At 35.5% G+C, this 13,486-nt stretch overlaps 3 protein-coding genes across 3 annotated transcripts in view; 1 reads left to right on the forward strand and 2 right to left on the reverse strand.

Annotated features, from left to right (window-relative positions):
- The window catches only part of LOC104739886 (SNARE-interacting protein KEULE), a 6,409-nt gene extending 5,623 nt beyond the window's left edge, over nucleotides 1–786 (forward strand). The window contains exons 19-21 of the mRNA XM_010460363.2: nucleotides 186–276; nucleotides 367–456; nucleotides 555–786. Coding sequence (XP_010458665.1) covers nucleotides 186–276; nucleotides 367–456; nucleotides 555–608 — 235 coding nt within the window. The 3' untranslated portion in view covers nucleotides 609–786. The remainder of the gene's footprint in view (nucleotides 1–185; nucleotides 277–366; nucleotides 457–554) is intronic.
- Nucleotides 871–3,427, reverse strand: LOC104739887 (deoxyribodipyrimidine photo-lyase). Its single transcript, XM_010460364.1, has 9 exons — nucleotides 2,986–3,427; nucleotides 2,440–2,780; nucleotides 2,108–2,348; nucleotides 1,843–2,000; nucleotides 1,722–1,758; nucleotides 1,572–1,630; nucleotides 1,416–1,497; nucleotides 1,261–1,332; nucleotides 871–1,148 (listed from the first exon to the last, which is right to left on the reverse strand). The coding sequence occupies exons 1-9, from the start codon at nucleotides 3,292–3,294 to the stop codon at nucleotides 963–965; spliced, it is 1,485 nt and encodes a 494-aa protein (XP_010458666.1). The 5' UTR covers nucleotides 3,295–3,427; the 3' UTR covers nucleotides 871–962.
- LOC104739888 lies at nucleotides 8,216–11,303 on the reverse strand. The gene has a single exon (XM_010460365.2). The coding sequence runs from the start codon at nucleotides 10,841–10,843 to the stop codon at nucleotides 8,420–8,422; it is 2,424 nt and encodes an 807-aa protein (XP_010458667.1). The 5' UTR covers nucleotides 10,844–11,303; the 3' UTR covers nucleotides 8,216–8,419.

Here is a 13,486-nt window from a genome sequence, read left to right on the forward strand (position 1 = left end):
ATCCAACAAAGAATCCAAAGATCAATCCAATATGAATAAAACCTAAACATAAGTTGGATTGTTTGTCGAACTTCATAACGTTTTTGGGTCTCATTGTTCATTTTCAGAATTTTCTTCTTGCTCACATCATTTCAAAATAGTGAAAAGGAAACTTTTTAACCTGAATCAGTTTTTCTTTCTTGCAGTGATTCGGTACTGAGACATGCATCAAGCGATTTCAGGAAGATGGGACAGCGAATATTTGTGTTCATCGTTGGTGGAGCGACGAGATCAGAGGTTAGAAGCTATGGGAAACGACTTTTATTGTTGGAACTAAAATCATGATATATTTGCTCATCTCTTTTCCTGGAATCTTTGATTTTCCAGCTAAAAGTATGCCACAAGCTATCCACAAAACTCAAGAGAGAAGTAATCCTCGGGTCTACAAGCCTCGACGATCCTCCACAGTTCATAACGGTAAGCCACACACATACTTGACATTCAGAGATTTGGCAAACTTTTGAATTCATCCTCTCAATTTAAGTAATCTTCTCTTTCCTCTTTGTGTCCCACAGAAATTGAAGCTTCTGACTGCAAATGAGTTATCAATAGACGATCTCCAAATATGAGAATCCAGATCTCAAATCATATCCCTGTCTTTGTTCTCTTATCTCTCAATCTAATTTGTAACCAAGTGAACAAAACAAAGGATAAAATATCAGATTATGAGATCATGACACTGTAAGTGTACACTTATTGTTTGTGGGATAAGTATGTAAAGCAACTCATAAAGTTGACTTCTAGATCTTTGGCTATTGTCTTGTTACATTCGATTGTGTAAATCACTTAAATCCTTCTTTGCTTTTTCAAAATCTTCTCTTTTGTAAGTGATTCAGTTAAAGATTTCTTATGTTGAATCATTCATTACAATATAACACAAATGTAGTCTAACAAGTAACAACACCAAGGCATTCAAAGTTGAACTAAACACTAAATATCTTCGGATTAGTAGAGTCTCGGGTGAGCTGTTCTTCAGCTTTCCTCTTCTTCTTTGTTACTGACACCAAACTCTTGACATAAGAGATGTAACTGTCCACATTAAATTTCCTTTTGCAACCTGCATAGTTCATGTACCGTATCTTCCCAAAAACCGGCCTCTCTTTCCACCCCTACAACCCGTCAAAGCATAAACCAAAAAATCAGATTTAATCACACGCACAATATTCTCCAACATATCCTACTATCACTTCTAGTCAGAGTAAGAGGAGAAAACGAAAGAACCTGATCATGAACCCCGCATATAGACCACATACACCCAACATATCCACTAGGGTCACGACCATCGATCTCATACTACATCAACATAAGAAAATCTGTGGTAGATCCGTAGATACAAAAAGAAAAGGGTCAGAATGAAATTAAGTCGGAAGTAAAACCTTGTTATTTAGATAGATGGATATTGAGAGAGCCTCTTCAGGTCCCTTGGTCCATTCTAGAATCTTCTTTGCCCAATACATTCTGCAATGTAATGTTGACAAATGTCACTTATTACGGTCGTTGCCATTATATAGCAGAGTAATGATTTTACTTGCCTCATGAAACCGTGCATTTTCCCTTGATAAACCATCTCCAACTGTGAAGCATTCCATAACTGCAAGATTCAACAACCAGAAAAATAACGCATGATGCAAATGAAAATCAAAGCTACAAACAAACTATGCGACGAGAGATTAGTGACTTACAGGATCTGCTGTCTGTCCCTTCTCTAACTGCTCCAACCTACAATATTAATACCCCTGAACGTAAATAGAGAAGATAAGGAAGATTTGCTTTCCAAAAGAAAATAGGTGTAAACAACTGTACGAGTAAATGTGTTCTCTTTTATCAGAAGCATGATCCATTAATGACTTGCGTGCCCACTCCCAAGCTCCTTTCAAAGAATCATAATGAGGTTGATAATAGCAAAAATTGTCCGAGAGTTCTCTTCGCACAATCATTTCTTCCAAGAATGTGTCTACCGCCTGTAATGGACAAACAACGCAAATACCAAACTAAGAGTGTGAACAAGAAAGGGTAACCACAGAAAGAGAAAACTGCCCACATTCAAGAGTATGATTGGCTTATGAACCTGAGGGGAAGTAGTCCGGACTTTACGCGCCTCTAAGGCACATCGCTGAGCTGATATCTGCCCGAAATGTAGATAAGGAGAGAGACCAGAGAGTGCTTTCGGCTTCACAGGATTATTCCTGTCCGTTGAATAATTCTTCAACCTTTTCGTCAAGAACCCATCTTTAGTCCCCATCAATACTTCAATCCCCGCATCTTCTCCCGGCACACACCATTCAATCTCAGGAACTTCTGCACCCTCCCTATCCACAAATCATAATCACCATAGAACTCTCAAATCTTAAAAAACCATAAAGTAGCCGGCGTTATCAAACAGATTAAACAGCACCTAACCTTACAACTTTATCTATGAGGCTATCCCAATCCACCTTATCCACCATCCCAGTCCACTTCTTATTTGGCGGTTCGAGTGTAGGAAACTCAATGAGGTAATCAGGTAGAAGTTTGTTGATCTTACCCCGTATAGTTCTAGCACTGTACTCCAATTTACCAGAAGCAGCCCACATTGGAACTACATTGTGAGCATCAACCTCATGTATCGCTAATGAATCACTAGTTCTCTTAACAACCTCATCTTTACAACTCCTGATTTCTCGTAAAGGAGAGAAATCAGTAACCAGATGTGAAGCTCCACATTCTTCTATAAAATTAGGGATTGTCTCCTTTGCATCTCCCTGACATTGTTACAGAGTAAAGTTCATCTTGAGATAAGTAAAGAACAAAACTTTACAGCTAAATTTGATTAAACCTACCAAATTCTGAGGTTAATAATCAAAGTTCAAATCGCTTGATCTATCATCTCATCTCCATATATAACAAGAACGTAAAAACCCTAAATTTTAAAATTGGGTTTGATGTGAGATCGAGCTCGGAACTCACCTGTAATAGAAAAAACGGAATTTGAAGAGAATCAATTTGACGGTGAAGCTGGCGCAAACCCTTTAACAGAAACCCTAATTGCCTCGCCTTTGCGCCCAGAAATTGATCGAACAAATTGAAAACGACGGCCACCGGCGCGTTGGTTTTGTTCGCCAAATCGACGGCGTGAATCAACGCCCAGTTATCTCTCAACCGCTGATCTCTGAACATCCAGTAAACGACAGGACCCACAGTTTGATCCGACGGTTGCCATGAGCCTTTCTTTAGGACCCGGATCCGACCCGTTTGAACCGAGATTGACGACGCCATACGGAGAAGAAGAGACCAGAACTTTTCGGATTTCCTCTAATGTGCGACAGCGGAGGATTTGCTTAAGCGACGAAGCGGGCGACGTCTTCGAAAAAATGGAGGGAAGACAACAATGCACTGTTTGAGTTTGTGGTTTAACTTTGATCTACGTGGCTGATTTGCTTTATTGACACGTGTGAGTTTGTGGTTGATTTCTTGAACCCACTCTTGGCCTTGGCTGCTTAGAGACATCCCTAGTGATTAATTAATTAGTTATAGTCTATGCAAGTTGCATAATGCAATTCTAGTATTCACTTTGATATATATATATATATATGTAGTACACAGAATCTATCTTTAATATGTGTATCAAAGTGTAATTCACTAAAAAGAATCGCCGATTTTTACATGATCGTCTTATATCTACCCCATTATATTTGGTTTGTAATGTGTGTATACAGTATACATGTTCGTTATGACGTTCTTCGATATTCTCTTTCATGAATCCATGAATTTGTGTGTGCGTTGTGGTGATGAAGAACATCCTAACAAATCATTTGATTTCTTGGAGTTATATATTCGGAAATTGTTAAGAAGATAAACGTGTAAGTACGTCTTTTTAAACGAATCAAATTTATACGATGGTGCTGATTAATGATGAAAAAAGAAAAGAAAAGAAGAATATATGGATTAATTGACCTATATAGTCTTGGTTCATCATTTCCTTTAAATTAAAAAAGAAACCTAGATCAAATTATTCCTTCACATGCTCAATCGTGCTTATCTAGGGTTTACGATCATTGTAATATCTCCAATACATAATTGGAAAACATACCTTCTGTTTTTATCATTATGCTTTTTTTTTTATACATACTGTTACTGTATAAGTTTTTCATTTTATATCACATCATGAGGAATGATAATCGCTCTTTCCACAAACTGCCCCTAATAATTAAATTCATTATTATGAATAGCCTATCATAAGAACCAAATTCATGATTAATATTTCACTTTCATTAATTTAACACATAATATATCAATACGATTCGTCGATAGTGGGTGAACAACATGTATTTGGTATGTAAACAGATATATAAACAATAACAAAATGTGCTCAGAAGATTGGTTATTCCCACAATTACCATTATTTTGATCTGACTTAGTGATTTTTTTTTAACAGATTCCAAAATTTGCATTCCTTAGATTTACCTGTACTATTAGTCTATAAGCATACCTACCATATCTTAATTTCTGATTCGATTCAGTAGTTAAAAATTTTATTTGACCTCAACTATACCAAATTTTCATTATTTAAATGTAATAAAAGAAACTTGAAATACGTAAAAGATTATATTGACCTTATCCATGGATTTCTAGACTCATGAAACTGAGGCTATTCCAGTCTTTTAAATCAAAATTTAATTAGAACAAAGACACTTGGGGTTGGGTGGGTTAATTATATTATAAGACCCTAATGACAGCACCTAGCACTGCACAGAATCATTGTCTTATATACCTGATTTTCAATTTATCAACTTTATAGGGAGACAAAAGCTGATAATCAGGGAATTAAATAACACATTATTTAGATTACATGTACTGTATATGTTTGACTTGTTTGTATTTACTTTCCATCTACCATGACAAAACCACCTATGGTTTAGTTTAGCCAATGTATCATAATATAGCCATTACAAAAAATGTAATCATAACTTCAGATAAAATAAAAAATAGACTTTCCTTTTTTTATTTTTATTTTGGATAAAATCTTTTAAGCTTTATATTTTCAGCCGTTGGTTATATTAATTTCTTTTTTTTTAAGTTCAAAACTTAGTTTATTTTTACAACATATAAATTTATGGTCGTGTTGTTTTTTTGGGTAAGTATGATTGTGTTCATCATAAATAGTCTATAATATGTATTCATTTTCATAATATAATAAACAAGCAAAAAGATAACAACGATATTACATGAGAATGGGATTTTTTTGTAGGTACAAACTACAAACCAATTAAAACATTAATCGCGAGATAGTAGCGCTAAGAATTTTTTTTTAATTTGCAATATCTGTGGACAAAAAGAAATACTGATCATGTTATTATAAAGATTGCTTGCTTTAATAATCACAAATCAAAATGATGTTTTAGTGTCCGCAATGTGGTTGTTATCATTCGTTATGTCGTCTGCCCAAAGCTTACTCTTCTTAACTCTATACAATAAAAAACCATAAAGGATTTTTCAAATCGATCGGTGAATCATTTTTATAAGAGTTTAAAATCGTTATTATATGTTCTCAAAATACTAAATGACGTCAGTTCTGGAGAATTATTGCATCATAAATAAAACTGCGGAGATCTATGTATCCAGTGGTCAAATACAGAGACGGTTTGACCGCACGTGCCAGTAGAAACGAGTATAAAAAAACATTCAGAACTTTGTCAGTGCAAAACGACGTAGTTTGTTTCTTTACTGATGGGAGACATTTATCTGCTGCTACTCATACAACGTGTACTCTCGTAGAAAAGACACGTGTAAGAATAATACTGGAGAGTCTGTAGATTATGAAATCAAGCGTCCACCGCACACGAATGCAATCATCTCTAAGCCACTGATCTTGCCACGTGGTAGAGATTATTCAGTAGCGCAATCAAATGCCCTAAATACAGCCAAAATCTTTTTTTTTTTGGTTACACGTATAACATTTTTGTTATTGTGTTTGATGCATCTTTGTAAAAGTTTGACCATCAAGCTGGGATACATGTAATGTAATTACATTAGTCATATGCAATATAAATCCTATAGAAATATTTATAAACGAAAAAGGTAATACACCCATTGCAATGATTGTTATAGATCTTTTACGCAAAACATACGTAATACTATACGTTAAAAATGATCATACCTAATGCCATATTTCTATAAGAAGAATGTGCACTATGGTATTTGTTTACTGAATATTATTATAATATATGCACTACGATATACAAATCAATATATATATATATATGTAAATAAATAACAAGCGTATTATTATAGATTGTCATATTTTTCCATTTGTTAAAGGGATGAAAACATAAACTTTAGTTTTCTTAAAACAACATTGAAATTTGTTCTACTGATTCTTGCGTACTAAAAGAAGATGTTATCCTCATTCAAATCACAGACTTATTCTTCATTTTATTTCTCTTTTTAGCTTTATTAAACTTTTTAACTCAAAAAGAAAATCAAAATACACATATTCCATATAATTCGAGAGAGATTTGGTGAGAAGTCAGCATTGCCGACAGGAAGTTCTGCCTCACCACCAAAATGGTGAAAAATACCAAACCAATAATTACAATAACTTTATTTTTGTTATAATTATTTTAGTACATAATTACAGTACTATATCACCTCTTTTTTCACGAATACAGATGGTATCTTATTTAATCATAGACAATAAAAAAAAGCGTACGTTTCTATCTCTTCCAAATTTTGTTTAAAGGATAACGTACAAAGTGAACGCCGATGTATATATTCTAATAAGGTTTTTTTTGATTAATTACCTGATTTAAGTTTTGATTGTTTTTTTTGTTTTTGTTATATCAGCTACTCGAGGAGGTGGGTGAGGTGAATATAATGCCTAAGCTAGAAAGTTCAAAATTTTACAAGGAGGAAAACAAAAGTGTATTTTTTTCATTTTTTTAGAAAAGTAGAATACTTTGCTATTTGTGGGGTATAAATATAATTATTGATTTCTACTTTTGGGGTTCCACCCTTGTTCAATCACCATAGTTACAAATTACCACCTCAATGAAAATGATTCCTTGTCAAATAATTTAAGGTAAAACCTATTTTCCCTTTAATCAGTAGACTATAAAGATTCGAGCTTTAAAATATTACTATTAGTTAGTAAGTAAACTTTACTATGAAAATTACTTATTTAATATAACAGTGCTTTAGAATGTCTGTATGTATGTGTGAGAGAGTAAAAAATAAAAGAGGTACTTGACTTATCTATTTGTATGTAACTTAAATGGAAAAATAGCATCTAAATTATTGTATTTCTCTTTACTATTTCTAAATAATTGTTTGTTTTTTCCTTGCTTTCACTGTTATTACTTAATTTGTGTAATTTCACTTTAGCTGTCTAGTCAGTCCATTTATGAAATCTTGCCACTAGATTTCAAAATTTGTGGTACTATTGATAAAGTTATGATTTACAAGAATATAAATCATGGGTTACAGATTTTATTTTATTTCTTTTAAATAAGAAAAGAAAAAAATACCCCACAAAGTACAATACCATGGGCTCATAATCAATAAAGAGGAAAATTTCTAACCTTTCTAAACTATTCATAGCGGTAGAAATCATGGGTAAATCACGCATCTTGCTACAAATAGATTAACAAGACTTCATCTATAATTGTCCTTCCACATCTACCATTTCACCTTTTTTCTTACAGCTTTTGTATACAGCTTGTATTGAACTTGCTTTCATGGTGGGGATCCACATTTTTGTTTTTATGAAAGACTTAATACAGATTGATATTATATAGATGGATAATCATAATCATGGTTGATATGAAATTGAGACCGTTAATCTTGGTTTGTTCTTCTTCAGAAACTCTAGATGGTACAAAAAAGTATGCATCTTTAGTCTGTCATTTGCCATCAACAAACGTTATCATGAAGAAAAGAACATTAAACTTTCAAAAGTTTAAGTCATTTTTCTCAAAAAAGTAAGGATATGTTTTGAAGTCATGATTAAGAATATGAATTTTTGATGACAAAAAGTGAGAGGGATCATTACACTGTGTACCAAGAGAAGAAGAAACAAAAGCTGTCATTAATTAGAGTTTTTTTTTCTAACCTCTAACCGATACACACACTCACATATAGATGATAATGACAAGAAACTGAAATGTTATATGGAAAATTATGGTATAGATAGGTTAAAAAAAATACAAATACTCAAATCAACATATAGATTAACTCATCTTCTAAAAGAAACCAAGTACAAATTGAATATTTAATGATATAGTATGAGATACTAGTAAATGGAAGAAAAGAATTTAAACAATCCTACGAAATGCCAAATTCTACTGAGAAAAAAAACTAAGCTGAAATCAAATGGATCAAAAACGAGATTCAAGTTTATAAAATGTCACACTGAGGATGTATCCACAAGAACATCGTTTAGCAGATGATCCTCACCGTTAGCCATGGCTAGCAGCTCTGCATCCCTATCCTCTTCATTTGAGAAATCTCTCCTTTCGAATTTGGAGTTAGCTGATATGAAGATCAGCTTCTGAGCTCGATCTATAGCTGCATGTGACCGCCCGTTGGAGTTTACCCATTTCAAAAGTGAGGAATTGCATTTGAACCCTCCAGTAGTCGCATGTAGGAAAATGAGCCTTACTGCAACTTTCCCTAGTGATCTGAACTCGCTAAGGTACGTCTCCCAAACAAGTCTACTGCTTTGAGGATTCGCTATCCTCATCTTTCCAGAAACCGGATCACGCTCTTTCATTTGGACCGCCCGTGCATACATAGGATCAAGCCCTTCCGTTCTCCATTTCATTAGTTCCATCAACGCGATGTGTGCCTCGTCTCTAGACACAAGCCTTGTGATCAACTTATCTACATCCTTCTCTTGCTCCGGCGACAAACATTTGAACGGAGGAAGATACTTCCCGCTGCTATCTCTTATCAAGTAAAGAGGGTCGAGTATGAAAGCCGCAGCCCAAGCTGGATGATAACTCTTCTTGAATCTTCTCTCAACGAGTTTCTCCACATAACCTTCCCCTACATTGAACTTAGAATCCCAATCTTTAATCTTAGCTCTTAACTCGTCCCATAGAGGGAGACATTGCCCTACAAGAAGCTTCTCTTCCTCTGTTCTCCTAGCCATCTCTTTGACAAGTTTGATCAAACCGTGAACCGCCTCTACCTCGTTCCAAAACCCTTCGTCTCCAACCATCTCTCTGACCTCCCTAGCCATATGATCCTCCATTAAAACAACTTTACAAGCATCATCATGCATTACCAACTGAATTGCTCTAGCGGAACTCAACACATCCTCAAGAAGATTAAACAAAGGCTCGAAGAAACAAGCCTTGTTACTAGTAGTACTACTACTACTACAACAACTTCTACGTTCGTCGTCGTAATAGCAATGTAAAGGCAACCTAAGCATTACAGACTCGCCGTGTTCTTGCAACTGATACTTACAGTGTGCGTTACGTATCTGCGCCGTGTTGTTGATGAACTTGGCGAGCCTGACACAGTTTTGCGAGACGGATTTGAATAAAGGCAGCTCTTTTACGAAATCTTTGATCAAACTGTTGAGTCCTTGAAACTGACAAGACAGATTCACCATCCACTGGTGCTGACTCTCAAGATTCCTCAGTGCTTTGGTCTTGAACTTATCAGAGACTATCCCAACACATCTCTGAGGTGAATTCCCACAAATGCCCTTGACCGTGTCCAGCAAAAGCTCCTCCGCGTAGTTGGACGGCACAGCTCCGTTCACCAGAACTGCCTTTCTATACAGACTCGTCCCGTTGGGTAAATTCACAATCAAACTCACGAGATTCTCGCCGGATTCCCCTGTTTTCCAGCCGTCCGATGCGATTTGAAAGAACATGGCGTCTCTGATTCTGGAATCAGCCTCTGCTCTTGCCTCCTCGTACTTCAAGTCCAGTCTCGTGGTGGCGAAGTCTCTCTTGGAGATGATCGGTAGACCGACTTGAGTGAGAAAAGCTCGAAACTTTGGATGCTCGAGACCCGAGAGAGAAACAGAGCCGCAAGATTCGAAGACCCAATCAGAGAGAGAGTCCAAAGCTGACTCTATCTGCGATCTGGTGAGAGACTGCGTCTGCAACGGTTTAGGACTCTTAAGCTTCTTCACACTGTCTTCAAGCATAGCTAGAGGACCCAAATCGTCTTTTCCGCCGGAGAGCATCAAATGCTGCTGGTGCTGCGGCGGAGGAGTAGAAGAGTAATGCAACTCCCCGCCGCAGAACCTGGAAGGATCGACGACAGTTATAGGCGTGACGTGGTAAGACCCGCCGATGGGAGGAGGGTTAAGCCGAGAAGGAACCGCGGTGGTGACAGCGCCGGAGGAGTTTCGTTTCCGGTGATGAGTCTGAGGAGAAGATGAGGAAGAGGTGGGAGAAGGAGTGATGGTGGAAATGGGAGTGACAGAGTTGAAATTGGGACAAGTGCCGCGTTTGAGATGCTCAGAAGCGGTGCGGGAAGGGTTAGAGGCGGAGAAAACGGCGTCGCATAGAGAACAACGGAGCTTCACGGCTTTAGGGAGACCAGTGTCGGTGTTGCGTACGAGGATAGGTTCAAGATGAGTCCAATACCACGCGCCTTTGCCTTTAACTGCTTTAGTTCTTACAGTCATTAAACCTTCGTACCTCTTGTTTAAAGCTTTTGCTGTTAGCTCGTCTGTGGTTAGTCCATCGATCGCCGTCGCCGAAGGAGGAGGAGCTAGAGCAGCAGGAGGAGGAGGTGGTGGTGGAGGAGTCTGTTGTTGTTGTTGTTGCTGATGAGCCGCCGTGTGAGCATTAGTCGTCGCCATCAGATTAATTATAATAATTAAAAAAAAGTTTCGATGTAATGAGAAAAAAAATATCGGAAATTTCGAGGCTTTGGGATGTTTTTAAGCGGGAGTTGGATTTTGTGGCCTCCTCGTAGAGAACGTGTGACATTTATCAGAGGTGAAAAGTCGCCGGAAGACGACGATCTTGGACGTCACTGACATTTTCCCGGCGATCAGAAGAATTTGGAAATAAATTTTGTAAACTCAAGTTCCTTCTAGTAACAATAATATGAACTAGCTTCTCTCTGTTCACTCTGCTTCACTATTGTTGTGAGAGAGAGAGAGATTTAGAGAGGGAAGGAAAGAGACAGAAGCGGAGAAGAAGAGGAGAGAAATATGGGAGAGAGAGAGAGAGAGAGATGAAGAAGGGTGAAAGAAGGGGTTGAAGGTCACGCGCATGGAGAGGGAAAAGAGAGTTGAAAGGAACAAGGAAGGGTGAAAGCAGAGTCCCACGTCGTACGAGAACCCAAACGTTACATTGGCTACTAGACTCTCTCGCTTTCTCATCATTGGAGCGTTTTACTCACGCTCTTCCTTTTATTTTTTTTTCCCCTTTCGAAAATCCCTTTTCTTGTCTCCTGCTTTAATGTTTTTTATTTTTTTTTATTTTTTTTTAAATTGGAACTATTTGGGACCTTAATTTAATGCGTCTTAGATTTTCTTAACTTTTTTTGTAAACGTTTTTCTTGTTATGCAGTATCAACCACCAACGTTAAAAGTAATTTCGTTTTTTAAAGGAAAAAAAAAATTGTCTTTTTTAAGAATTTTGGAAAGATCTATCTACCATTTGGTTAAAATGATTTTTTTTTACTATTTCTTAAATATACGTATAAGTATTGATACTAAATTAGTCGAAAAGCTCAAATATACTATTAGAAGGGTTTGTTGACAAAAAAAAAAGTACAATATTAAATTAGATGGATTTTAATTTTCTAAATGATGAATCCGGTTTAACAAACCCTCGTTGTGATTTTTTTTTTTTAAATGACATTATCGGTTCAAAACACTTTTTACATTGTGATTCGGTTTAACAATTTTTTTTTTTTTTTTTCGGTTTAACAATTTTTTATTTTATTTTATTTGTTTTGAATATGGTTATTACAAAAACGAAGAAAACCGGGTGAGCCGTGAGTGGGATTTCCATTTGTGTATTGTTGTCTACGTGGGATGCGTTCAGAATTTGGGCATAAAAAGGTTTTTGTTTTCTAGATAGACAGTGAAAGACATTTAACGCAGAGTCTGTGTTTGTGTTGTGTTGACCATTTTCTGTGTTGACTCAATAAAAATATCTTTAAAAAAGGGACATCTCTTCGTAAATAATGTCTTGAAAGTTGTTTTAATTTGACTGAGAGAGAAACCTTTTACAAGTTCCATTTTTTTACCGACCAATTTTGGTTCCTACTACCAACCATTTATTTGCTAAAACTTGGATTTCTTTTTCATTTGCTTTGTATGAATGAATGTTCATGAGAATCATGAGTGTGTCATTTGCTCATAAGGCCGTCGTTAGCATTTGTATGTCATGAATAAAACAAACACCCCTTTCTACTCTTCACAGTTATAACACAAATACTATCACTCAGGTTCAGTTACATGCTTATCCACAAAATATCTACCTTTTAGACAAAAATTACAATAGTATTTACCTTCATAAAAATTATTGGACAATGACACATTTTAGCTAAGATTACTTGACGATAGACACACATTTCATGAATTCGTTTATTCCTAAATTTCTAACTGCTTAAATACTTCTATTTTTTTACATATTTCGTCTTGTTTGTATTATTTTCTAATAAGCTTAGATTTGAGATCAATAATTAAAGTAAACAAGTGGAGGTTAGTAGGAGTCAAGTTTTAATTGGTCAATATCTAATGTCAATAAAACCACATGTCACAACTGTCTCCCACTTGCTCTAATGTATCTCTGCATACATATGGATTCTTAAGTTGTAAAATATACAAATCCCACCCCTAACTGTTTTCTATATATTAAAGAAGGCAGAAATTCAAAATTTCCTACCACATAATTTTAGATCAGTCCAATCTTAAAAAGATGGATAGTACTATCTTAAGAATGATCTTGTCTGTTACATACCAACCACCCAAAACCCCATGCATTATGCTCTCTAGCTATAAGTTTTCTAAAGTTATCGTGGCGTGAATTAAAGTTTGTGATATAGTGATGAGTACTATACTACTAACTAACATCACTTTGTTACAAGTTTAATCAATATATGAGTTTATATAAATAACTTAATATACGAGTGTCATTTTTGTCACTTAAACTATTTGCATACACACTTATGTGGAAGATTTTCTTATTCAAACTTTATATATAAGTACCTGTTGACAGAAAATAGTTACCTAACGAACATTTGAATCTTAATTTTTCCAATCATTTTACAAAAATACTGATATTAATTATTACTGTGACAACGTAATTTGCTTGAATTACAATCATGTACGAGAGTTTTCTTTTCTAAACCACTCCACTAAAATCGTGTTTAGAACTGAAATAAATATACACACACACACCATGTAAGATAATAAGTATATGATTGAAAAAAAAATTTAAAAATAATGCCACCTTTTATATTGATAGTGATAGTATTTAGTATT

This window comes from Camelina sativa, chromosome 14, assembly GCF_000633955.1.
Source record: "Camelina sativa cultivar DH55 chromosome 14, Cs, whole genome shotgun sequence".
NCBI lineage: Eukaryota > Viridiplantae > Streptophyta > Magnoliopsida > Brassicales > Brassicaceae > Camelina > Camelina sativa.